The sequence below is a fragment of the Xiphophorus couchianus genome, chromosome 5 (assembly GCF_001444195.1).
Source record: "Xiphophorus couchianus chromosome 5, X_couchianus-1.0, whole genome shotgun sequence".
In the NCBI taxonomy this organism is placed as follows: domain Eukaryota; kingdom Metazoa; phylum Chordata; class Actinopteri; order Cyprinodontiformes; family Poeciliidae; genus Xiphophorus; species Xiphophorus couchianus.
The window spans coordinates 21912750-21939480 of record NC_040232.1 but is presented as its reverse complement, the minus strand read 5'-3'; the positions used below and the strand labels follow the sequence as shown (position 1 = coordinate 21939480).

Sequence of the window (26731 nt, the reverse complement as noted above, 5' to 3'; positions counted from 1 at the left end):
AGGCCACCACAGCCCCATCTAGTGACCAAACCCAAAATACTCATATTTGGCTCCTATCAGCCCTTTTAACATTGCCAAAAGCAGAACTGTGATTTCAAATCTTATATATTTTCTGCAACACTAAAAAAAAAGTTTGTTGCTGCATTTGGGGTCACTTATTTTAAAGTGTCAGGATTGTTGTGAAAGATTTTAACTGGAGAAAGAAACATAAGGTTGTTTTTTTTCTTATTTTCTTCCTTTTTCTGGAACCAGAACCACGCAGCTGAACTTTAACTTAAGGAACATTTAGAAAGTTTACTCAGCAAACTAATAACTACAGACGCAGAGGAGATGATGTTCTGTTAGTTCTCACTGCTGTCATTAATCATCACCGTCAGAAGCAGAAAGGCTCTGACTGGTTGAATTTGTCTCCTACTGCTCACCTGCTGGCTGCAGCGCTGCTGCTGTGGACTGGGAGAAGCTTCAGGAGGCAGAGAGACGGGCAGAGTGTGATCAGATTTCACTCCAAGCCGCGCTCCTCCTCTCTCTCACACACACACACACACACACACACACACACACACACTCTGCCTTTTACTCTCAAATCCGGCTCCGAAGACGCTTTTCAGCGCAATGATCCCCAGGGAGCAGAGAGCCACGGCTCCTGTCTGCAACCTGTGGCTGCATGACGCTCTCTGCTAGCAGACAGCAGAAGACCAGCTGCTGGGATTATCCCGCCGTTTCCTGCTGGAAGAGCCGCACCGGCCGCTTCACGGAGATCCGGGGATACCCTTCAGCTCCTGGGATGGGTCTGGGATAAGTCAGCTCTCTTCCGGAAAGGAATGCTTCCGATCAGGGACAGCAAACATGGTAAGAGTCTTTATTTAGAGTCAGCCTCTATCAGAACCTTTCCTACTGATTTAATGATTTGAGTTTAGGTTCAGAACAAAGTTACTCCTTCTCTGTCTCATCTATTCAAACTCTGTTATGACTTGGAAATTCATAATTAGGAATTTCCAAGTGATATTTCAAACTGTAAAAATCCATCATTTTAAAAATTACAATAACAATGTGTGATGTAATCTCCTTCCTAATATAATTGCCTCAGTCATTTTATTTTGCCATATATATATTTTTTGCCAAAATCATTTTTTGGCAAAAAAAAAAGACTTAGACTTATTATAGGAAGGTGATGATAGTCACTGTGTGACACTTTCATTCTGCAAAGTTGTTTGCAAAGAGTTAAGTTTTGAATAGAGTTGGGTTTGCACACCTAAATAAAGTTTCATCCACATTTTAAGGAGTCTCTCGAGTTTCACATTTCAAATTGGTTCCATATGCAGAGCAGAGCCGGCGCTGAATGTTACAAGTGCCACATGGAAACCAAGAGGGGAAACTCTCAGACTGTTCCTCTCTATTTTCCCCATTTTGGTTTTGTTGTTGTGGTAACAAAAAACCCATAACCGAGTAGAAAAAAAAAAGAAATCTCTCAGACCAGAGTGGAAGACTCCAAATTTTTTCAAATCTTTTTTTTTTTCCACTTGTTTGGAATCTTTTTTTTTTTTTCTGTCTCCTGCCAGAGCTCTGGTTGGACACCAGGGACTGCTGGGGATCGTGCTGTTGTCTGCCAGTGAAAGACACAATAAATTAGTGGGCAGCTACACTCATCTCACGTCGACACACACCTCCATATCTCCTGAAACTATCAGGTGCGGTTTGTTTATAGCAGTGGCCATCTCTGTCTCCCAGATGGGACCAAGCCTCTAGTCACACACAGGCTAGAGTCAGGCTAGCGCTCGGCTGTCAGAGCAGATGTAGCTGCACAGGAGATCAACTAGGATTTAAATAGGGGAAATGGGTCTTCTTTATATGGGAAACATCTAAGTAGCAATAGAAACTAATGTTTAAACTGATGTTGAGGCTGCACAAAATTTCTGTGAATTTTTTTGCTCACACACTTTCAAAAAATGAATCAAATCAGCAAATAGACAAAGGATTTAGCCAAAATAAAGAAATGACAATAAATCTTCTACAGCAGCTTAGCATGTCATTGCTCCAATGAAAACCATCCTCCCTGCCAATGTGAAGTACCGTTTGGTAGAGTCAGTGTGATGCTGTGGGGTGGTCTCTCTCTCTCACTGGGACAGTAAAGCTTTTGAAGGGGAGATTCTGCAATCAGTAATTATGTTTGTTCTCTCTTTGGTCACACAATTAAAAACTGGAGTTTGCTTGCGAACCGGTGGCCACCATGAGGAGGCGCTGTGTGAGGACATATTGTTAACCAAACACAAACGTCCTTACTTGTTGTGCTTAATTTATAGTTTCACAAAACAATATGCACTTGGATGTACTTGCTAATATCATGTCATGTTTTATTAGACTGTCTTAAGAAGCACAGAGAATGGAAAGCACAGCCAATAGAATAACAAAACTATTATTGCAATATATTTTTTCTGTACTGAAAGCTTTCAATAATAATCACAATATGGTTTATGATGTAAAGTCTAGTGCCTAAGACAGCTTCTGCTTCAATAAAAAAATAAAGAATGAAATGACATAAGAACTAAAGCGATGATAATATTAGCTAATGGGATTTACAAAAAAATGTCATTAGTTTAGCATTAATTGCGTTAAAGCTCCAGTACATAACTTTTATAAAACAAAAATGTTTTTTTTACGTATTTCTCAGAATTATCACTATAATATGACAGTATAATACGAGATAGCTACAGCTAGTTCTGCCGTGAATGCTAAGGCTAGTTAGCATACCTCTGATGACGAAAGACAAACAGTTTTTCTGTTATGGTCCCATTTTATAGGAGTCTAAATTTTCCAATATTCACTGCTTTCATTGTCGGCCATGATTGTTCAGGTGAGTCACTGCAAAGGAGTTGGGAGGGAGGGAAGGAGTGTGTGTGTGTGTGTGTGTGTCTGAAAATGGTTTATCAGATTTTTTTTGTTTGAATGCAAATCTTACAAATATTTCAGTTTGCATGGGTTAAATCAAAATACTGATTATTTTTGAGAATACTATTCTGACACATTTATAATGAATGTAATGCAGAACTCCTCATGGTTTAGTGTGTGTCTATGCAGAAGGATCAGTTTTTGCCTTGTCAACAGACACTGGTTGGTAAAACAGGATGAAGAGCAGAGCAGCAGAGACAGAAATTACAGATTGCATTGTTAGAAGAAAATAAACAGTTTGATTAATAAGAAGCTGGAAATCCAGCAGTGTTTATAGTCTGTCTTTTATAGGGTTGTGGTGAGAAACTTCAGCACTAATAGCTGCTTCCTTTATGATGTCTGGCTGTTTCTCCACCCCTTCAGAGCCTGTGTCCAAGAGCAGTCAGTCTCATATCTCCAGAGTCAACAGAGGGTAGAACAGTGTAAATGTAGACGTGTTTGTTCATAACTCTGGAAAAAGAGCAAAACTCATAAAGCAGAAATAAATAAATAAAATAAAACTTGGGGTGGAAAATGTTTACATTTGACAGTTACAGGACATGGGGTTAAACCAATGGGGCTTGCTAATAATGAGTCATGAAGCTGCCTGTTGTTAGTCAGTCATTGTGCTGGAATTAGCAGAGAATTAACCTGCCAAGCCAAGTCAAAGTTTTGTAAATATCATATTTGCAACAACCTTAGCTGTCCAAAGTGCTTCACAATAATTACAGCCTGTGGTCTCCTAGGCGCCATTGAATTTAACGTGTTCTAATTGCTGCGTACATCCATCCGTCCATCCATCCATCCATCCATCCACCCATCCATCCATCCATCCATCCATCCATCTTCCTGCACCCTTATCCTGGTGCTTATCTCCAACTGTCAGCGGATGAGAGGCGGAGTCACCCTGGACAGGTCACCAGTCCAATTTGTAATGAAAACGCAGCTTCTGTCACTTACTTTCCATGAATTTATGTTGATTTCTTCATTAGTTCTAAATATAACCACATTATGGTTTTTTTTCCTATTTGTACTGTATATCCTATGTTTGGGGAGAATCCCACTCCAAACAGAACAGCATTGCTTTGCTAAAATTCATACAAAAAATCATTTTGTTTTTGTGGATAACGATATGTCTTCTGAATGTGTAAATACAGAGACCTCACAGACTGGTCCTCTGAATCTGTCTGTCAGTAGATTCATTCAGCCAATGAAAATACTAAACTGAATAAAATCAGGCAAATCTATGGGCAGCATTTTATTCTGACATGTGGCACTAATGTTTGAACCAAAAAGCACCTCCTCGATGTAAATGCTTTTGCTGCCACAACTGGCAAATGAGCACAAAGAAATGAGGTGATTTTTTTTTCTTCTGTTGGCGGTAGAGCGAAAACAGACTAAATATAGTTTATTTCTTTTGAATGCTGCACTTACTTTGTAATGTCAGCCTTTGTTATCTTTTGACTGTTGCTTCCTTCTGCAAACATTCATTTTCATGCTGCACCTTCCTCTCAGGAGAATGGAATGTGAACTGGAAAACAGATTTGACCACGTATGCAATCCAGTCGCAGGCAAAAGGAGAGAAGGATTCTTGTGCCAAAGAATAATTGCATTCAGGCCTATCCTCTGCTGTCTGGGCCTCTCATCTAAACACAGAAAACACAATCAAAGACCACACTTTTCAGAGCTTTTTAAAACTGAAAATAATCCCATCTGTTAGTCAGACAGCAATGTGTTTGCAGTGCTGAGAGAATGTGGAGACGAGTTTTGAAGCTGGATAGGACGTATAAGGAATTGCTGTGGGCAAAGTAAAACACAAAATTATTTTAAATTGGCATTTAATTAACTGAAACTAATTTAGAAAAAAGCAAATTGAAAAGAAAATACAATATGGTGTTAAATGTCTAGATTCAATGAGTCATATTTGCAGTTTTTGGATTTTGTCGTAACCTTTTTGAATGTATTCAGAATGTGTCCTTGAATACTTTCACAGTATTAGGCGTCTGCTTTGTGTTTGAATAGAGGAAGAAGACCTGATGTCTTTGGAAAAAATTCTGCAAGGCAGTACTTAGGAAAAAGTGTTGCCTTGCTGCACAATTAACTCAGTAGAAATTTAGATTATTACTCTGGAGTCCCAGTATTCACAGCAGCATTAGACCATCACTAAAGATCAGATAAAGAGTAAGTAACAGAAATTCAATAATACTTGAGACCTCTTCTAAAAATGCTTGTAGCTGATTATTTTAATACTTCAAATAACAAATATACCTTAATATGCATTGATGTGCAGTGAAAACTGTCTTGGCATTACCGCTGAAGTTAACTGTCTTTCATATCTCCACTCTTTGGTGTACAGCCAATCAGAGTACTCCTTCATTGGCTGATTGGCAACCGTCAGCCAATACTAAGTCAAGTAGCATTCTGCCATATCTAAGCTGAGTTTTCCTTTGAATATTTTAGATGTACTTGATGAAAAAATCAACAAATAGACTGCTAATAATTTGGAGTTACATAGAAACCCTTGAAGACTTGGATCAAATGTTTTTGGTTTCCTTCTACGAGCCTCTCTCAGTAGTTTTCTTGAGTTCTGCTCCATTCCTCCTGCCAAAACTTTGTCTGGTTGACTTTAACTTGCAGACTGATGTCTTCAGACCAGTGGTCTCAAACATACAGAGAACAATGACTTTGTCTTACCTGCTTTAACAGCATTTTCACAAGGTATCTGGTTATTGTTCTGAGATCAATTTGCACATTTTAGACCAGAATCTGTTAATCTCTTTTACTTGTTACAAGCAAAGCAACTTTGGGGTTTCTTACACTAGCAAATTGCTAGTGTGGTACACAAACCAAATTGCTAATGTGGTACACCTGATATGGCAATGATAACAGCAATGCCATTCCAGGCATATTTGGGGATATGCTTTGTTTGTGGAATATTCCTAAAAGTTGTTAATGTTGCGCTCAGGGACAATGACAAAAACACAATCAAAATGCTGAGTGACACTAACCTCCCTAAGTTTATACCCTCCAGCTAGCTGCTAGCAAGGGACTTCTGGCTCAGGGAAATGTAGCGGAAGTTGTTTCTGTCGGATGTAGAATAGATGATCATCTTAAACATTCCACCTTTGCATACTCCTGCTTTGAAGATGTTCACTGCAGCTCAACCAGCCCATCAGAAGGCTCCAGCAAGATGTGCATTTCATTCTCCATGAGCAGAAGCAGATTTTGGGAACGTTTGGGTCTGAATATGAGCTGCCAGACGACCTCACTGCTCATCAGTGGACAATCATGGAAAAGCCTACAGGATCATTAGCTCTGATCGAGGAAATAACGCCGCTGAAGCTTTGGCCTCTGACATGACTCCTGTTGTGACTCCACTGGCTGCAGAGGAACAGATGAGGAGGCACCAAAACCTTGAAGGGAGTTTTAGCAACAGCTGTGAAGAGACAATTCTGTGACTCAGAAAAGAATAACTCTACTACATGGCAACAATCGTCAATCCAAGGTAAATAAAATGAGTTAATATCTGGGTTCTCAATCAACTGGCAGAGAGAAAAGGACAAGGAACACGAAATTTGTCATTATGATTAACACAAAAATCTTAGATATTAAACTTTTGCATTATTTGCTTTGATTGGTTTGAAAGTAACGCTGAAATTAATTTGAACAATTATTGATTTTGATCTGTCACCAAATAACAAATCCTTTTTGTTTTAAGTATAAAGGCTGCAGAAGAATGAGGAGGAGGAGAACACTTCTTAAACATATCTTACATGTCAGCAGAATAAACCACTGCAGGTTAACAGACTGAGGTTTCCCATTCTGGCCTAAATGGTATAAAGAAGCTCCCTCTGGTCATGGCTTAGCCTTCATAAACAACATTATATGTACCAATAACATCAATGCTGATTTTTTCTTGCTTGTTGAACAAATTAACATACAAACAGAATATGGAAGGAAGCTCACTGTAAGAGTACTTTATTTGACCGTATTGTTTGTGAGATTTTCCTTAACCGTTTCATTTACTTTTCAAATGAAACATGTTACACTTTATTTCTATGATTTAGTAAAAATTTATTAAGAGTATACGAATGAAGCACTGTAATAATATGGTGTTGTCATGGAGATATGGTGCTAAAATGTGTTGTATAATTTACATTTTTATGAAATTCTGCTAGATAGTTGTTCACATATTGGAACTTTTTTTTTGTTTAAATATATCCAACAGCAAATGTCTTACAATATTTTTAATGTGTTATATATTCAGAGGGGCTGTTGGCCTATAAAGTTCTAAATAAAAAATTTATTTTCTACGATTTTTGTGTGATGTAAATTTATCAACTTGGAATCCGAAGTGCTTAAACTAAAATACTCAAACTGGAAAAAAAACTTCAATGGACAAATTGTAAATTAGGGAAACTTTCAAAGTGTACAATTTTCTAGTTTCTGTGCAGAGAATTGCTTCTATAAATCCACTTTTGAGTGACGTCTCAGGTTATTGGTGTCTGAACAAACTGTGATTATCTACATAACCTCAGTGCAGGTAGACACATTAAATTACTGTGCTGCTGTTTACTGATAACACACACTCACTCACGCCCGTACACACACACACAGACACATAAATAGAATGTTTATCTTTTAAATCTGCTACAGAAACTCAATTTATTGTTGTTAAAAGTCACCAAAACCTTTAAGGCATAAATGGAATAAGCAGACTTAGTTATGTGAATGTTAGATGAACATTTTCCATCTGTTAACTCTCTTCTCTTCATTTATATTGGAATGAGTTTAACTTGCATTTTCAGCAGTTAAGGAAGCCATCTTTAAAGAGACATCTCTGTTGTGAGGGACTGTGATGTTTTTAGTTCCTTACAGTCCCATCAGGAGTCTTAGTATTGGCTAGAAGCGCTGCCTTCATGTCTGTTAGAGTGGTGTTTCCAGGGCAACTGGCATATGTTCTCCCAGACTCCTTGAGGGTGGCTGATTAGTGGCCCTCACATGACAAGTATGCAGATGTTCAAACTACACAGACACACATATCTGATTGGTCCAATCAGAAATTGGTGAAATGATTTCTGCCTCTCTGGAGCTGGAGCTGGATCCATTTACTAAATCTACATTTTAGACCGTAAATTATTTTGTTTCTTTTCTGAATTGAATTTAGACTTACACATAATTTATTGTCTTTGTACAAAGACACAACAGTAAATTTGCCAACTAAATGTCGTTGCCTGGCTACTAAAGTAAAAGATACTGAAAAAAATGTAAGTGTGACTATAAATACCTATGAAAGCGTTACTGATGCAGTTAGGAAAAAAAATACATATACAAATAATAATATGTTGGTAAATATATATAGCTTAGTATTTTCAGACAGTCTTAGTGGGAGGATTATTGGTGTGATATTTGTGAAATAAATGAACTTTTCACTATAATTTATGTTGTTTAAAACATCAAGTGTGTCTTGTACCTAAATAAAACACAAAGCATAACCCACCTGGGTGACGTGAGCTGTCATTTGATTCTGCAGCAGAACTCTGCTGACAGCAGAACAGGGCCGTGGACCGCTCACATTTCATTACACAGGAAGAACACCTCTGTGTTTGTACTTACAAAGGAAACTACACAAGATCGTTTTCTGTCTCTTAAAGGTATGAGTATATTCATTTACATTGCATTTTTTCTGGACTTTATTCCTGGTGTGGCAGAAATACAGGATGAACTTAGCAGTTCATGAATACAGTGGATCCCTTCCTGTTTGAGGTTCAGGAAAATTCCCAGAGAATTCAGCTAGTTCTCGTAGGACAGAGGAAAAGTTATGATAATGGAAACATTAGGCATACATGTTCAAGCGTTGTTGTCAAAACTGTTTTGTGGTGGGCATTTATTATATTGTTTATCATTTATAGTGAGAAATGTTTTATGATAACAATTACGATCTATTGTGATAAATTCTAATTAATGCCGTTTAAACCCACCTAAAACTGTTGTCCATTTTTTTCAATGATAGTGTCAATAAATATCAATAAAGTTGAAAATATGATTGAATCCACTGTAGATTAGTGACTGGTGTCATTAAGAAGCTCATTACAAAGGGGAACGTTTTTCAAAAGCAGCATTTATGTTTCATGCGGTGTCAGCCATACAGATACCCTAAAAAAGTAATGAATAGTTCTCATCGCCATTTTATGGTTATCACAATAGAACCATAAAACTTTATCACTGGGTTGTGATAAAGTCAAGGTATGTGGGAAAGATCTGCACCGTCTTTTGGTCAACATGATCACTCAGTGCAGCAACCTAATTTCTCTGCTTCTCTCTGAATTGTCTCACTGAACGTATCATTACCTTTTCTCTGCAAACTGAGTTTTCCTTCTTCCAACTGTCTCGGTTCCCTGTCCTCCCTCTGCTCCATCCTCTCCTGAGGCGAGCTGATTGGCTGGATGGCTGATTGGCTGGATGGCTGGCTGGCTGCAGCACCTGCTGCATGTCTCAACATATTGCTGCATACTATCCCTGCAGTCATTCAGAGCACAAAAAAAAAAGGAAGAAAAAGATAACAAGAAAATGAAAAGAAAAGGGCTGGGAGGTTGCAGCTTGTCAGAGCAGATATGGTGGTTGGAGGAAGATGAGAAGTGTGGTTCCAATCCAAATATTCAGATATGTGAGAGCAGCAGGTGGGTGGAAGCTGCTGGTGCTGAGCTGCAGTCAGAACAAGAACAACAAAGAGGCACAAACACAGAGGTAATGTTTAATCCAGCAAAAACAAATGGGGGGGGGGGCTTACTGTTTGTACAGAAACCTGCATGGAAACATAACATTAATCTAACCTATTGAAAATAAAAGCAAATAAGATTGTTTTTTATATTATGGGAGGAGCTGCCTCGCTGCTTTTAAGTCAAGATTGTAGGAATGAATTATGTCATAATAAACATTTTAAGATTAAAACTACTCCCTGGCGGTTTTCTCCTCAGGTCATCAGCAGGCTGACAGTGAAGGAATGCAGCCAGACATTCATAATAATACAGGGCAACAAAAAATGGCTGCAAAAGTCTGCTACAAATGAACATTCCACATGAGATCAAACATATTATCCTATGGAAAGACAGATTCCTTTGTCTATTAGACACACATGCCTTTGTGGGTCTATGGGGCCATAAGTGTGTGTGTCATAGGAGACACCGCTGCTGCACATAGAGTCTGTTTTTTCCTTTACATTCCAGGTGAAGAATAATGGGATCCTTTCACTAAAGTCCCAAAGCCTGGTGAGAATCTGGGAATGTGGTTAACAGCTGGAAGGTTGGAAAGATTTCCCGAGGCCCTGAAACATTCCTGCCTCTGAATGAAGATGGCTGATTTATGGTGCCTGCAGAAATACCCACTGAATTCTCTCTCATCTGTGTTTGACAAACCAACACAAAGGAGTAAATGAATAAAAAGTGGAAGTTAAATTCCAGATCTAAATCCAACTGGGAATCTGACCGAGTCTTGACAATGGATGTCGATCGACTCTGTTCGCTCTTACAGATTTCTTATTTTCTCTTGCACTTCATAGGTATTCTACATATTGTGTTGGTCTGTTGCATAACTATCCAAATGGAATTAAGTTATTTTCCAGCTGGGATTAAAGCCAGAGATGCTGAAGTTTTGTGGGAATGTCTGCAATCTAAGGCAATAAAAATCATCTTGATTTGTGACGTTTTGTCGATCGGTTAAAAGTCTTTATCTCTCCACTTTTCTGTTTACATCTCATGAAAAAGGAAGTTTATCTCAGTGTCTTCTTCAGAGATTTTCATGTCATTTCCTTCAGTGGTTCTTGTTGCAGCGCCACCACAGGTGAAAAGGGAAACAGGTTTTTCAAAGGGTTGGGTTCATTTGATGCAGTGCAGTGACCCCAGCAGCTGAAAATGAAACAAATGTTGCAATCCTGGTCCTCAATAGAACCGAGTCTACCGGACTGGACCGCCGGTGTGGAAATACCTTAAGTTCTTTCAATGCAAATCCTTGATTTCCTGCAGCCTGTTTTTGCTCCGTTGCTGCATTGTCACCTTCCTTCACCGACAGCGTCAGCGTGTCGGATGAAACCACCTGCAGAACCAAATGTTTGGGAAAGGAAAGGCAGCTCTGAATTATAGGCCTGGCACATTCATGCTGGTCTCAGAAGGGCGGTCCATTTTTCCTATCAATTCTGGAAGCAGTGGCTTCCTATTCTGCTGCTCACAGCACACAAACACACACACATGGCTGCAGCTCTGATGTCTGCTTACTGCTTTGGTTAAATATCATAGTGATCTCCAGCTGCTACATATTGTCTCAAACTTGAAATGCATCTTTTCCTGCAGACAAGAGAACACACACACACACACCCACACACACGCACACACCCCCACGCACACGCACACACACACTGTGGTCCTGCAACCAGAAGTTGAGCTGAGGGAACCTTCCAGATGCATAAACACTGTTTTCTGTTTAGAGAAAATTGCTAACTACAGGATTTATGATCCTAGTCCAGTATAATTATGCCTCTGCTGTTCTCTAACTTGCAGTCTTCTTTCCTTTTGTGTATTTTTGATTTTCTCAGAACTGGAGAGTGTGGTCGAAACTCTGCTGTGGCCCAAGATGGATTGTTCTCCTTTCTCCTCTCCTCCTCCTCTTCCTCATGATCTTTGTGATGGCGGTCACTTTGCCCCTCCCTGTGCCGCCCGCTGATGTCGACCGGCGGCCGTCCAAAGCTCTGAGCGCAGCGGGGAAGTTGAAACCCAGGGCAGTGGAGCCCGCAGCGCTCAGTGGCGTCCAGCAGCCTGCTCCTCACATCCACAGCAGGACCTGGAGACGTAGCTCTGGGAAGGAGATGTCCACACACTCAGCACTACTAAAGCCTGTAGCGAACTCTGCAGGGGCTGTTAAAGTCAGGACTCATCCTGACGTTCATAACAAGAAGCAAAGCAGCCAAGACATGGCGGATGTATTCGCTCACTCTCAGCTTTCTGACTTTACAGGCAACAACATGGAGCCCCAGCGCAGAACTAAGCTGAGCAGACACACTGCTGTGGTGAAGCACACTCTACACACACACACCCATCTCAAAGGAAATGTTTCCACAGCAGACCACAAGTCTTCCGCGGCAGACACCATAAAAAGCGCCCAAAGAGCTGCTCACAAACATCAGGTCGCAGTCAGACAGAAGACTGACAGCCAGACCAGGGAGAAGCATAACCAACGTCACACAGCTTTGGAAAGACACGGAAAAGCTCCAAAGCACTCTGGGAAACCTGCCAGTGTGGGTAAGGAGGAAATGCCCTCTAGTGATCTGAGAGAGGATCGTCATTTGTCACTGGATGACAGAGAGGAAGTCGAAGCCACCGCTCAGCAGGGTGATAGGGACTGGTGTCAGGGCCTCACAGAATTGGACTTTTCAGACGCTGACCAAAGGAAGATCAGGGTGGGTGGAGACCTGCAGGATGTGCACTGGCTCAGCAGGGACGACATAGAGAAGATGGAGCTCCTGGCTGGTGGGGAAGTTGTCAGTAAGAGCAGGGTGCCGGCTCATGGACAAGTCCTCCAAGTGGCGCTAAGTCTGCCTGCAAGTCACCAGGTATGTTCCTCCATGCCTTTGTGTTGCTAAATTATTGAATAACTAAACATATGAGCTCAGCAACAACAAGACATTTGTTGTTTTTAATCTGTTAATATTAGGTTATTAAACCATCAGAGTGGAGCAAAGTTTTCTTCTATCTATTTAGGTTTCCAGTGTTTCAGGAACTCCTGATCATTCATGGAACTTCTTTAGAAATGTCGACACTTTACGCAGACGTTAGTGTTGGGAACATCTGTGCTGCTGCTACATGTTTAGCATGGAGATTCTATTTTAGGCTTGAATGGCTTCAATCGTTTTTTTGAAGGAAGAATTAACAAACAGTGGACCCAGAGGAGCGGCTTCGTCCTCCATTACTTTTGTTTGAGGATGTTGCTCGTGCATCAGATTTAAGGGCATACCAGAAACACCCAAATACAAAAGTTCCAGCTTGGGACTTTTACATGAAAAATTAATAAATCGATTAATTGTGTTATATTTTTTAAATCGTTAAAATCTACGTAATTAATTCATTGACATGAACGCATTAGTTTCAGCCATAGTTTTTATGCAGCTTGCTGAAGATCCTGCTACAAAAATTCAGTCAGGTTTGGGCCTGGGCTTTGACTGGACCATTGCCATTTTCTCACTTTTGACTGATGGATCTGAAGTGTTTGGTCTTTTTCAGCTGTCCTGAAATGATTGGCAGCTTCTGTAAGGCCATGCTGATGTCTTCCCATCCTGGCACTGTGTAAGCTCAGTCCTGCATGCTGTAGAGCAGCAAACAGCTGTTTAAAAAAACTGGCTCACATTCCAGCTCCGGTCCAGATGAAGACACAGGAGGAGACCCAAAAAGTTTAACCATTATAAACTAATGAGAAACTACTGAAAGAGACGCAAATACTGCAGAGTGAGGTGAAGGGGGCTTAGCCTGGTAACAACACTGGCTGTAATTGGCTATTTATGACAGGAAGGACAAATGGTGATTGGCTAATTGACAACCAAGCAGCAGATGCTTCAAAAAACAAATAACAAAGAAAAAACCCAACGGGAAGCAAAATTCTCTTTCCTATCATAGATGTAAGCAGGAAGTGTTTGGTGCTAAACAATGATTCCAGTTTTGTTTGTGTTTTCTTTAATATGTGGAATCTGTTCTGTGTTTCTGACCGGATCATTTCATTAAGTACTGAAGGGTGTACTTTCTTTTTTTCCAGACTGTGGATGTATTTGCTTTAAATCTCAATGAAAACTAAAAAAAAATCTAAACTGTAAAATCTGAATGTGATTATCTGTCACAGAACATCCCAGCGCTGAGGGATTCACAGCAGCATGGAGCCGGGCACAGCGGCCGCTGCCAGCGGGGGCTTTGCTCCCTGGTCAAACGCCCTGACGACTGGTTTGAGGTGTTTGCTTTCCACCTGGACAGAGTCCTCGGACTCAACAGAAGTCTGCCAGCAGTTCTCAGAACCTTCCGCGATCCCATTCTGCCCTACAGATTCACTGACGGTGAGCCGAGGCCGGCGGTTTGGTGGGACCCGGACATTCAGCATCTGGATGATAAGGACAGTGACCAGAACTCAGTGCCTCTCAGCTGGGTCCAGTACCAGAAGCTGCTGCGGGCCCGGTGTGGGAACCAAACAGGCCTGAGCTCAGAGCCGTGTGTGGGGGTTCTGCATGCAGAGTGGGGAAGACTGGCTCTGTTTGACTTCTTATTACAGGTAAGAGAAGATGCTTCCGTTTTTTTTCCCTTTGACCCGTTATGAAGAAGTATTCAAACCTGTACTCCGTGTACACATTCGATCCTGCTGCAGCTTTTGACCTTCATGTATTTTATTGGGAGTTTCTGCAGTCACAAAGTAATGCCTCGTTATGATGAGAGATAGAAGTGCTACGGTGCTTTTAAACTTTTTGACTAATAAAAGTCCCAAAAATGTGGCACACAGTTACTTACAGCCCCCTTTACTCCGATAGTCCTAAATAAAATTCAGAGCAGGTTTGTTATTGATGCTTTTTACCCCCCAATGGTTGCCACTGGAGATTAAAGGATTTTTCAAACATGCATGAATGAATCAAAGAAAGGAAATAACTTTTCTAACATGATACAACGCTCAAAAAAGTTGATTTCATATAATTTCCCACTTTTAGGGTACCAAGTTTGATTTGTAAAAACAACAAAAGCCTAAAACAAACAATCTGAGGGGATGAATATTTTTAGTGGGCACTGTAATGTCAGTTTTTTTTTTTCCACATCTGTACCACATACAACCTATAAAACAGAGATGGTTACATTATTTTGTAATGTTCCAGGACAGACAGAGCCTGAAAGCTCCACCGGATAAAGGAGATCTGTCCAACCTTACTGGTTTCTGCTGAAAGTTTTGCTCTCTCTCTCCTTTGGCCTGAATCAATCAGCCAATTATTTTCTGCTTCTCCATGTTTCCAGGGAAGACCATATATTTTTAACACAACAATCTATAACCAGATTCCTCATAAAAGTCAGTGTGACTGGCTTGATCTGGTGTGCATGTACAGTAGTTCTCCTTCAGTAGAAAATATGGGTCAAAATGAAGCGTAAGTGTTGCACGCTGTTACGTTGTCTCCTTTGAACTCATTGTCGTTGTGTTGAGAACCAATTAGCTCCCATATTTTATTGGAACATGTTGCAGGTTTTGAAATGGAGGAATGAGTTGAACACAAACACAATTTTATTTATGTTCAATGTACAGTATATATACAGTTCATACATTCATGTGTATGACATATAATTCACCTAAAGATAAAATGTCATGACAACGCTGATGATTAACATTAATGTGATTATGCTAAACCATGAGTTGTGTGTGTGTGCGTGTGTGTGTACGCCCGCACTAATGCTGTCTCCGTCTCACAGTTTGTTTTTTCCCAGTGCTGTGTGTAAACTTCCTTTAAGCTTCTGTCACTTTAGGGGATAATCTTTACTCGCATAGTAACTTCTGTAGCTTCTATTCCCTCACAGTAACATATTTATGTATTTATTTGTGTTTTTCAGTCTGAACATCAAAATTCCCGGGACAGCAGTAATACAAGCACACAGACACAAATAAGAGCCTGAAAAGGAAACTGAATACTTAACAAATCCTGAAGCTGTGCTAATCCTTTGTGTACTAGAATAGACATTAAGAGGTGAAGAAGAAAATGTGTGTGGTTCTTGGTAATTCAGCATCTAGCATGTGAATAGCATTTAAGGAATATATTAATATTGTCATTTTTACAATGTTTTCTTTTCAGTTTTGTTTTAGCCTGTATCTCACTAGAGTGATGTGCATTTCTTTGTCCCAAATGAAGAATGAAAGGCAGAAAAAAGCAAGTAGAAGGCAGCTGAGAAGGTGAATAAGCTTCCTGTGTCCCATAGATGCAGAAAGATCATAAAGTAAATATTTACATGCTAATTTATCCAGTTAGAACAGAAACCTGAGGTCTTTCAAAATCCAAAAAGTAATTTTTATCCTCAATCCAGCTAAATGAAACTCTTTCAAAGCCACAAACGTGGCACGACCTTTTACATCCATCCATCCATTTTCTGTACATCCTTGTCCCTTATGGGATCAGGAGGGGAGACTGGTGCCTATGTCCAGCAAATGTTTCGGGCGAGAGACGGGTTACACCCTGGACAGGTCGCCAGTCTGTCGCAGGACGACCTTTTACAAAACATACATATCAAACAAAGTAATATTGATATCATTTTTGAAGAACCAAAAATGATATCATTTTTATTTCTATTTTTGGGTTATATAATATCCATCCATCCATCCATCCATCCATCTTCTTCCGCTTATCCGAGGTCGGGTCGCGGGGGTAGCAGCTTCAGAAGGGAGGCCCAGACTTCCCTCTCCCCAGCCACTTCTTCCAGCTCCTCCGGGGGAATCCCGAGGCGTTCCCAGGCCAGCCGAGAGACATGGTCCCTCCAGCGTGTCCTGGGTCTTCCCCGGGGCCTCCTCCCGGTGGGACGTGCCCTGAACACCTCACCAGGGAGGCATCCAGGAGGCATCCTGACCAGATGCCCAAGCCACCTCAACTGGCTCCTCTCGATGTGAAGGAGCAGCGGCTCTACTCTGAGTCCCTCCCGGATGACTGAGCTTCTCACCCTATCTCTAAGGGAGAGCCCAGCCACCCTACGGAGAAAACCCATTTCGGCCGCTTGTATCCGCGATCTCGTTCTTTCGGTCATGACCCAAAGCTCATGACCATAGATGAGGGTGGGAACGTAGATCGACCGGTAAATCGAGAGCTTCGCTTTTTGGCTCAGCTCTCTCTTCACCACGACGGACCGGTACAGCGCCCGCTTGACAGCAGACGCTGCGCCAATCCGCCTGTCGATCTCCCGCTCCCTTCTTCCCCCATTCGTGAACAAGATCCCGAGATACTTAAACTCCTCCACTTGGGGCAGGACACCCCCCCTGACCCGGAGAAGGGTCTACCCTTTTCCGGCTCAAGACCATGGCCTCGGATTTGGAGGCACTGATCCCCATCCCGGCCGCTTCACACTCGGCTGCGAACCGATCCAGCGAGAGCTGCAGATCACGATCTGATGAAGCCAAAAGGACCACATCGTCTGCGAAAAGCAGAGATGAGATCCTGAGGCCACCAAATCGGATCCCCTCAACACCTTGGCTGCGCCTAGAAATTCTGTCCATGAAAGTGATGAACAGAATCGGTGACAAAGGGCAGGCCTGGCGGAGTCCAACTCTCACCGGAAACGAGCCCGACTTACTGCCGGCAATGCGGACCAGACTCTGACACCGGTCATACAGGGACCTGACAGCCCGTATCAAAGGGCCCGGTACCCCATACTCCCGGAGAACCCCCCACAGGGCTCCCCGAGGGACACGGTCGAACGCCTTCTCCAAGTCCACAAAACACATGTAGACTGGTTGGGTGAACTCCCATGCACCCTCCAGGACCCTGCTGAGGGTGTAGAGCTGGTCCAGTGTTCCACGACCAGGACGAAAACCACACTGCTCTTCCTGAATCCGAGGTTCGACTATCCGACGGACCCTCCTCTCCAGGACCCCTGAATAGACCTTGCCAGGGAGGCTTAAGAGTGTGACCCCTCTATAATTGGAGCACACCCTCCGGTCCCCCTTTTTGAACAGGGGGACCACCACCCCAGTCTGCCAATCCAGGGGAACTGCCCCCGATGTCCATGCGATATTGCAGAGTCGCGTCAACCAACACAACCCTACAACATCCAGAGCCTTAAGGAACTCCGGGCGGATCTCATCCACCCCCGGGGCCCTGCCACCGAGGAGCTTTTTAACCACCTCGGCGACCTCGCCCCCAGAGATTGGAGAGCCCAACCCAGAGTCCCCAGGCTCCGCTTCCTCAGTGGAAGGCATGTTGGTGGGATTGAGGAGGTCTTCGAAGTACTCTGCCCACCGGCCCACAACGTCCCGAGTAGAGGTCAGCAGCACACCATCCCCACTATAAACAGTGTTGGTGCTGCACCGCTTCCCTCCCCTGAGACGCCGGATGGTGGACCAGAATCGCCTCGAAGCCGTGCGGAAGTCTTTCTCCATGGCCTCTCCAAACTCCTCCCACACCCGAGTTTTTGCCTCAGCAACCGCCCGAGCCGCATGCCGCTTCGCCCGCCGGTACCCATCAGCTGCTTCCGGAGTCCCACAGGCCAAAAGGGCTCGATAGGACTCCTTCTTCAGCCTGACGGCATCCCTCACCGAAGGTGTCCACCAACGGGTTCGAGGGTTGCCGCCGCGACAGGCACCGACAACCTTGCGGCCACAGCTCCGATCGGCCGCCTCGACAATGGAGGCACGGAACACGGTCCACTCAGACTCCATGTCCCCCACCTCCCCCGGGACGTGTTCGAAGTTTTGCCGGAGATGGGAGTTAAAGCTCCGTCTCACAGGGGATTCCGCCAGACGTTCCCAGCAGACCCTCACAACACGTTTGGGCCTGCCAGGTCTGACCGGCTTTCGCCCCCGCCACCGGAGCCAACTCACCACCAGGTAGTGGTCAGTGGACAGCTCCGCACCTCTCTTCACCCGAGTGTCCAAGACATACGGCCGCAGATCCGATGAAACGATGACAAAGTCGATCATCGAACTGCGGCCTAGGGTGTCCTGGTGCCAAGTGCACATATGGACACCCTTATGCTTGAACATGGTGTTCGTTATGGACAATCCATGGCGAGCACAGAAGTCCAGCAACAGAACACCGCTCGAGTTCAGGTCGGGTGGGCCGTTCCTCCCAACCACGCCCCTCCAGGTCTCACTGTCGTTGCCCACGTGAGCGTTGAAGTCCCCCAGCAGAACAAGGGAGTCCCCAGGAGGAGCACTCTCCAGTACCCCCTCTAAGGACTCCAAAAAGGGTGGGTAATCTGAACTGTCGTTCGGCCCGTAAGCACAAACGACAGTCAGAACCCGTCCCCCCACCCGTAGGCGGAGGGATGCTACCCTCTCGTTCACCGGGGTAAACCCCAACGTACAGGCGCCGAGATGGGGAGCAACAAGTATGCCCACTCCTGCCCGACGTCTCTCTCCCTGGGCAACTCCAGAGTGGAAGTATGTCCAGCCCCTCTCAAGGAGACTGGTTCCAGAACCAGAGCCATGCGTCGAGGTGAGACCGACTATTTCTAGCCGGAACCTCTCGACCTCACGCACTAGCTCCGGCTCCTTCCCCACCAGAGAGGTGACATTCCACGTCCCAAGAGCCAGTTTCTGCAACCGAGGATCGGACCGCCAGGGTCCCCTCCCTTGGCCGCCACCCATCACACAGTGCACCCGACCCCTTTGGCCCCTCCCACGGGTGGTGGGCCCATGGGAGGGGGGGCCCATGTTTCCTCTTCGGGCTGAGCCCGGCCGGGCTCCATGGGTAAAAGCCCGGCCACCAGACGCTCGCCATCGTGCCCCCCCTCCAGGCCTGGCTCCAGAGTGGGGCCCCGGTGACCCGCGTCCGGGCGAGGGAACACCAAGTCCAAGGTTTTCCTTCATCATTGGGGTCTTTGGGCTGCACTTTGTCTGGTCCCTCACCTAGGACCTGTCTGCCTTGGGTGACCCTACCAGGGGCATGAAGCCCCAGACAGCATAGCTCCTAGGATCATTGGGACACTCAAACCCCTCCACCACGATAAGGTGGCAGCCCATGGAGGAGGGTTATATAATAAAGACAAAAAAAATTAAACATTGTGAAAAAAGAAAGAATAAACACATTTTCTTCTGTGGAATGTTGAAATGTATGAAAAAATTATGTAAAAAAATTTTAACTAAAAATTCCCATGGTTTCCAACCTAAAGACAAAAAAAAAAAGATCTACAAAAAAGTTTTATTGTGGAGATTCAGTGCAGTTATTGGACGTCATCACACACTGAGAATCTATTTTGTTGCTGCCCCGGTTCCTTGCATGTACAGTAAATGATTTTCTGTCTCAGTGTGTTTTGAAAGTATTGCTCTGCTCGCTCTCACATGTCTGAAACAGGATGGAGCTTCTGATTTCACAGCCTGCAGCGGTAATTTAGAGCTGCTTTGTTCTGAGATGGAGGGTGTGTGTGTGACTGAATATGAATAACCCATGAGGCAGATTCTCCCTCTTGCTGCCAGTAGTCGATCCCTGTAACATGGCCAACCTCTAATAGCCTCAGATTGAGCTGAACACTTGTTCCTACCTGCTGCCTCGACACGTCCTGTGGCTTCAGGAGCAGAGCAGCAAACACCAGAAGGTTTGGGGAGGTGTGAATGGGTCTGGGTTTCGCTGAAGGGAATTCTGGTTCCAAGCAGACCAGAGACCACTTCAAAAGCAGAAAATGGACTCTAGCGCATGGCATTCTGGGTAAATATGACCAAAACAAACATGCAGGTCTAGTACTAGCAGGAGAAATGACAAAAGACAAAAGAGAAATAATACAACCGCTAAAATCTGACACCACTCCATTTCTGTTTGCATTTCGTGAAGAAGGAAGTTGTGCTCAGCGTCTTCAGAGATTTTCATGTTGTATCCCTCAGTGGTTCTTGGTGCAGCGCCACCACAGGCGAGGAGGGGAACAGGTTTTTCAAAGGTTTTGCTTTGTTTGGTGTTGTGCAGAGTTAAAGTGAACCACAGCAGCTGGAAATGTAACACATGTTGCACATTTGCCCTCCAATTGGACCGAGTCCACCAGACTATCAGGCATGAAAACACCCTTACTCTGTAGTCTTTGCCCTATGTTTTCTCTACTGCAGATTTTTGAGTTAATCTTCTATGTTAATGGTCATTTTCCCTCAGTTCAGGCCTCAGCTGCTCTGCATTTTGCTTTTACATCCCCAGCAGATAAGATGTCTGTCAGTTTTCTCCACTCCTCATCAGGTTCTTGCCATGTGAGTTCTCTGGTGACCAACCTGATCTTCTCCAATGCTTTCTGACCTTCAGTTATTGTAATTAGAGGATGCATCAGCACTATGACTATGGTATAATACACCATTTCCTGTTTTCTTGTTGTACATGCTGATGTTCTCTCAACTTGATCTGGTAGCTCCATGGGGAGAAATTTGGTGGGTTTGTTTTTATTGATCTGTATTTCACTTTTTAGTATGAAAGGAGCTTCATAAATAAATTTGATTGATTGATTGATTGATTGATTGATTGATTGATTGATTGGCATTAGAAACCGCCCTACGTCTGTGGATCTGATGGGTCCAACAGGGCCCCAGTCCAACTTGTTGCGGAAGCACCAAAAATAACACCAAAAATAAAGTAATAATAATTCCTAGTCCACATTCTGTCATTGAATGCACCATTGCATCCAAACAACATACAAAAAAATTACAATAAAAATATTAAAATGTTGAAAAATATAAAATCAAGTTATCGTAAAATAAAATGTTAACATTGTTGATTATTAGTAAATAAAGCATAAATTATATTATTATGAGACTTTTCCACTGCAGCATCTTTGAATGTTGTTCAGAACCATGGACAGCAGCATCCCAGAAATCAGGTTCAAATTAGATTGAACGAGAGCTGATGTTCACTCTTGGTAGTAAGTCCTAAAACTTAAAGTATATGTTGTTTATTACTTAAAGCCTGCATTAATTTAGGACCTAGATTTTCCTTCTTTCCATATTGCCAAATTCAGAAATATCCTGTCGGGGGGCGATGCTGAAAAACTAGTCCATGAATTTGTTCCTTCTAGGTTGAGCTACTGTAATCCTTTACCATCAGGCATTCACAAAATGCAGTGAAAATCCTCCAAAATGCCGCTGGTGAGGTGAGACTTAGTATTAAATGTGACAATGTTCAGACTAAAACATTGAGAATATCAGAGTGATTAGTGGAGGAACTGAGTGTCAGGGGAGTATTCTGATTAGTTGATGGTGACAGAGCAGGTTGAGAGGTGGGCAGGTAGGTTCGGCAGGTACGTCTGGTGTTCAATATCTCTTACTTTGTGCAGCAGCAGCTTCTGCAAATTGAGCCTTGCTGAAGCAAAATGATGCATGTGAACCAGGCAACCAGAACCACAAGCCCTCCTTATGAATGTCGTTTTATAGGTAGGTATTCTTGAATGTTGCAAATAACCAGTGACCACCAAGGTCACACAGGAGACTCACATGGGTCTGGAGAACAAAACCCAGCAGTTTATGGCAGATTGACCTGCAGGAGTGTCTGCTAGCAGAACATGAGGAGAGCTGTGATACGGGGAGCCGACAGCAGCCACAGGTTCAGCTGGAGTTTGTTTCCAGGAACTGCAAGAAAATAATTATCCCATAGCCTGGCAAAGAAAACAAACTATCCTATATTTAGCAATGGACTTTTAAAATAGTAAAGAATGAAAATGTTGTTGGCTTGGCAATGTTTTCCCCAGGTTCAGGATGTTCTTGTTTTGATCTCACTACTGCCACCTTCTGGTGTGGCATAATTATTACAATTATCTTCATTGGAATCCATTCTGCAGATGTTTTCCCCCCAAAACGAATAAAAAAATTCACTAGTTTAAATTATTAGGACTTGAGTTGCACTCTGTTTTAAGAGCAGAAATGTTTAGTGTCAGTAAAGCCCGGATGTTTGATGTTCTGAGTTATTTGTGTGGTAACATCAGTCAGATTAGTGATTCCTGTTCATTCAAGCTGAGGTGAACCATGTGCTGCAGATCAGACAGATCCCTGTTTTCTGACCATATGTGATAAAAATGAAATTTTCCCATTGCCTGTATTTTTTTTATTTTATTTTTATTTTACATATTTCTTGTGCTCCTTTTTTCTTTTTTTCCAGGTAAACGACCGTCTGGACAGGAACTGCTGTGGGTTCACACCCGATCCAGCAGAACTCTGTGTGGAGAACCGTCTGAACGTTAAATGTGGCAACAGCAAGGAGCTGCAGCTGGTTCACATCCTGGTGAGCAAAGCAATTATATGTCACTAGTACTGTTTTAAAATCTGAGTCTTACGGAAACTGTTGTTTCAAACAGCTGTATAAGTCCCAAAATTTTTCTTTTTCATGCTGTTGAAATGTCGTTGTTATGATAATAATGGGAATGTTGAAATCTAATACGCTGAAATGGATTGAACCAGTTTCCTTCGTTCGTTTTCCCTACATGGTGTTTTGATTACGCTGTAGCATGCTGTTCATCTCTGCTGTTTTACTGTAATAGAATGATTATTATCATTACTGAACAAGTTGATAATTAGTTCATTTACATTTTTTTTATTATGTAATAATGGTACAATAATCTTAATGACACCGTTTTTGATAAAGGCCACTTTAATGCATCTTATGTTTTAAAGTTATGTTAATGTTTTGGTCCTGGTGAGTAAGTGGAGCTAAAACACATCCAGACTGTCCACTACACATTAAATGTGATAATTTACAGACTAAAATATTTAGCAGCAAACTAAATATCTGAAAATAAAATATCTGTCGTAGATGCTGATCCGGTAGATTCATTGGTAGACTTCTACTACATTGCCATCAAAGCGATATCTAATATCTCCAGGATTCTTTTCTATAAGAGATTTTTAATCTCAGTTGGATTTTTCTGGTGAAATAAAGGATGATAAATAAATAATAGCACAGTGAACATTGTCATCTGTTTACCTGTGCGTCTGTTTGCTCAGGTGAGGAAGACGGATCCTTCCAGACTCGTGTTCATAGACAATGCTGGCAGACCAAAGCAATCCAGCAGCAACCTCAACTTCAGGCTGCTTGAGGGCATTGATGAGTGAGTGAACAGTGTGACTGCTGAACAAACATAACACACACACACACCTCATCTACATTACAAAACAGGAGGAAGCACGTAAAACATCTAACAAGTGGGCTGCACAGTGGCGCAGTTGGTAGCACTGTTGCCTTGCAGCAAGAAGGTCCTGGGTTCGATTCCCGGCCGGGGTCTTTCTGCATGGAGTTTGCATGTTCTCCCTGTGCATGCGTGGGTTCTCTCCGGGTACTCCGGCTTCCTCCCACAGTCCAAAAACATGACTGTCAGGTCAATTGGTTTCTCTAAATTCTCCCTGGGTGTGAGTGTGTGTGTGCATGGTTGTTTGTCCTGTATGTCTCTGTGTTGCCCTGCGACAGACTGGCGACCTGTCCAGGGTGTACCCCGCCTCTCGCCCGGAACGTAGCTGGAGATGGGCACCAGCAACCCTCCCGACCCCATTAGGGACAAGGGTGAACAGAAAATGGATGGATGGATATTATTATTGTTATATTACTTTTCCGGTTGCACGATGCATCAAACCGTATCAAAAGCTTTGTCCACTTAGTCAGACAGAGTTAATGTGCGCGGCTGCGCGGAGATCTGAGAAAGTCGTTCTATAAACTGCACCAACCAAAATAGTTTCTGTGTCCCCTTGTTAAAAACTCAACAGACAGACACGAAATGGAAGAGCTACTAAAGCCACATTAGCGGCATTTAATTAAATTTCCCCTTTCTTGCGCATCTCTGCTCAGTGCAGCAAGTTTAACTCATCAAGCAGGGCCGGTCCAAGGCTGTATGAGGCCTTGAGGAGAATTTGACTTAGGGGCCCCTTTTGTTACTAAAAACCATCAGCACCTCTAACAACTTAATAGATTTAGTGAAATCTGGGAGAGGGGGAGTAGTTTAAATGACCAACCTAAAAAGCAAGAAGTTCTAATTGCAGTTTACTAATTTGTGTTTGTGAACAAACAGAGCTCAAACTCAAAGATCAAACTCATAGCATCAGATTGTTGCTATGGTAACAAATCAAAATGAATATTGTTCTTTGAACATTTACAAAGTACAAAGAAAACTTGCCAGATCCTTAAAATGATACCTATAAATGTTAAACAATTTAAAAGCTTTTAATTAATGTATGCTGAAACCATTAAATCCCATTTAGCAGCATTGATAATCTCAATAAACAAATGTTACATTTATGTATCTGTGGTCCTTGATAAAATATTAACATTTATGGGCCCCTGAAGCCATGGAGCCTTATGGAGCTGCTGACTTAATATGAATTAAACAGAAGTGCAAATAATTCATATTCATTTTAATTGTATTTTTTGATTTGTTGTTTCTTAAGACTAGTCGTGGGTTTAAATAGTGTTTCCCTTAACATATAATTACCCAGGAATATTTTTATATTTCCTGTCTACTTAACATCTTTTAATACAAAAACACAGTGAACCGCCTCGGCGCCCTGACCACCGGGCTTAGCAAGTTTTCTGAAAGAGACCCTGCAGGTGGTTATTTTCCAAAATAGCAGACGAGCTCATTTATTTCAGGAAAACTTGGCTTTTAAGGGGTTAAAATTCAGGAAAACTGAAGATTGGCATTCCTAAAAACAAAAAAGAAAGAAAGATATATGTTGATCATAAAATTGTTTTGGCAATTTTAAGAGTATTTTTGTGTGTACAGGACCCAGGTGGAACCTAACATCAAAAATGATCCCTGAAAAAAAAACCACAACCTTTTCTGTTTTTTACAGATGTACGATTGAATTCATCTTCTTTTGTATTATAATTTTAATACCGTAAAGTATCATCACCTCCTGTTAAGCTTTTTTTCTAAAAGGTTTTTTATACAATTAGCAACAGTGATAAGTTTAATAGACAGAATAAGTAGTGATGTAAAACAGTCCCAGGGTTTACTGGGAGGTTCTATAAGTTTAAAGTTTAGATATAATTAATGGTCTGTTGGTTTATAGTTCTAAAGAATAAGTCATACTTTGGTAGTTCTATTGTCCTCTACTCAAAAACTCGATAAACAAGTTATTAAATGGTCTCAAATATATTTATATTTCTTACTGATAAACACAACAAAATGAATGATACCTTCTTAGTGGAAACCTAAAAGTAATTTGGACACAAATAGAAACTCTTCGGTGTGAGGAAGCCGCATTAGCCATGGCTACCATGGAGCTGCAGCAGGTGAAGCGCTTTCATGTCGTCTGTCGTCTCTGCTCAGGTTTCCAGAGAAAGCTGTGTCCGTGCTCCGCTCTGGCTGCCTGGAACATCTGCTGCTGCGCTCCCTCTATGCAGACAAGGAGTTCTGGGAAAGCCGTGGCGGATACACGGCTCTCAGGCCTCTGGTCCGGCTGGTGGAGGAGAGGGGGCACTACATCGTCCAGCACATCAGAGACAAGAGGATACATCTCAGGAGGGACCTGTGACTCAGCTGGACCGAGCAAACTGGAATAGGAAGCTGAACTCATGTCTATGAATATGACATCATTTCCTCAATGTGACCAAAGGTTGACGACTGTGGAGAACAACAGACCAAATTCAGTTTGGCTTTAAGTCAGTTTAGCACCAATATAAACATATCATCTCACAAAAAAGTCGACTAAATTCAATTATGCGTTTCAGTTCATTCTAATTATCAAACAATGCAGTTCAATTCAGTTTTATTATTCAAATTACTCTAAAAAGTTTTCAATCTAAAGAAATCCAGTGGATTGCTTCGAGTCACTCACTGTGTTTCCATTCATCAGATAAACCACAATTTAGCAATTACGGTGTCCATTAAGTAAAAAACTCAGTTAAAATCACACATGAATAAGTTTGTTCATGTGATAACTGATTAACAAACATGCAGCGTCGTCATCGTCTAACCACTTACTGTGGTCTTCGTTGTTTGCACCAGCGGCAAAATCCGGTTGTTGATCATGTGACTTGTGTGACGCAAAAAAAGTGTTTCGATTGCAGATTTGCCAGTTAAGCCAATTGTGATACAACCAAAAAGAACAAATGCCTCATCCTAGCATCAAAAGATAGATAGATAGATAGCATTTATTGTCA

At 42.4% G+C, this 26731-nt stretch overlaps 1 protein-coding gene across 2 annotated transcripts; it reads left to right on the top strand.

The window, feature by feature from the left end:
• Nucleotides 1-455: 455 nt before the first annotated feature.
• Nucleotides 456-26701, top strand: gask1a (golgi associated kinase 1A). 2 transcript variants are annotated; one of them, XM_028017816.1, is made up of 7 exons: nucleotides 456-849; nucleotides 1560-1688; nucleotides 11513-12526; nucleotides 13804-14223; nucleotides 22742-22864; nucleotides 23584-23687; nucleotides 25899-26701. In XM_028017816.1, exons 3-7 carry the CDS (start codon nucleotides 11591-11593, stop codon nucleotides 26101-26103), a joined length of 1788 nt encoding a protein of 595 aa, XP_027873617.1. In that variant the 5' UTR covers nucleotides 456-849; nucleotides 1560-1688; nucleotides 11513-11590; the 3' UTR covers nucleotides 26104-26701. The 2 variants fall into 2 exon arrangements, with proteins under 2 accessions (XP_027873617.1, XP_027873616.1); XM_028017815.1 differs by lacking the exon at nucleotides 1560-1688 and having other exon boundaries at nucleotides 457-849.
• Nucleotides 26702-26731: the final 30 nt, after the last annotated feature.

Bases quoted from the DNA above. Each gene is read 5' to 3' on its own strand.
- gask1a (XM_028017815.1), top strand. The intron at 12,527-13,803 runs GTATGTTCCTCC...TATCTGTCACAG, and splicing joins GTCTGCCTGCAAGTCACCAG to AACATCCCAGCGCTGAGGGA. The intron at 14,224-22,741 runs GTAAGAGAAGAT...CTTTTTTTCCAG, and splicing joins TGTTTGACTTCTTATTACAG to GTAAACGACCGTCTGGACAG.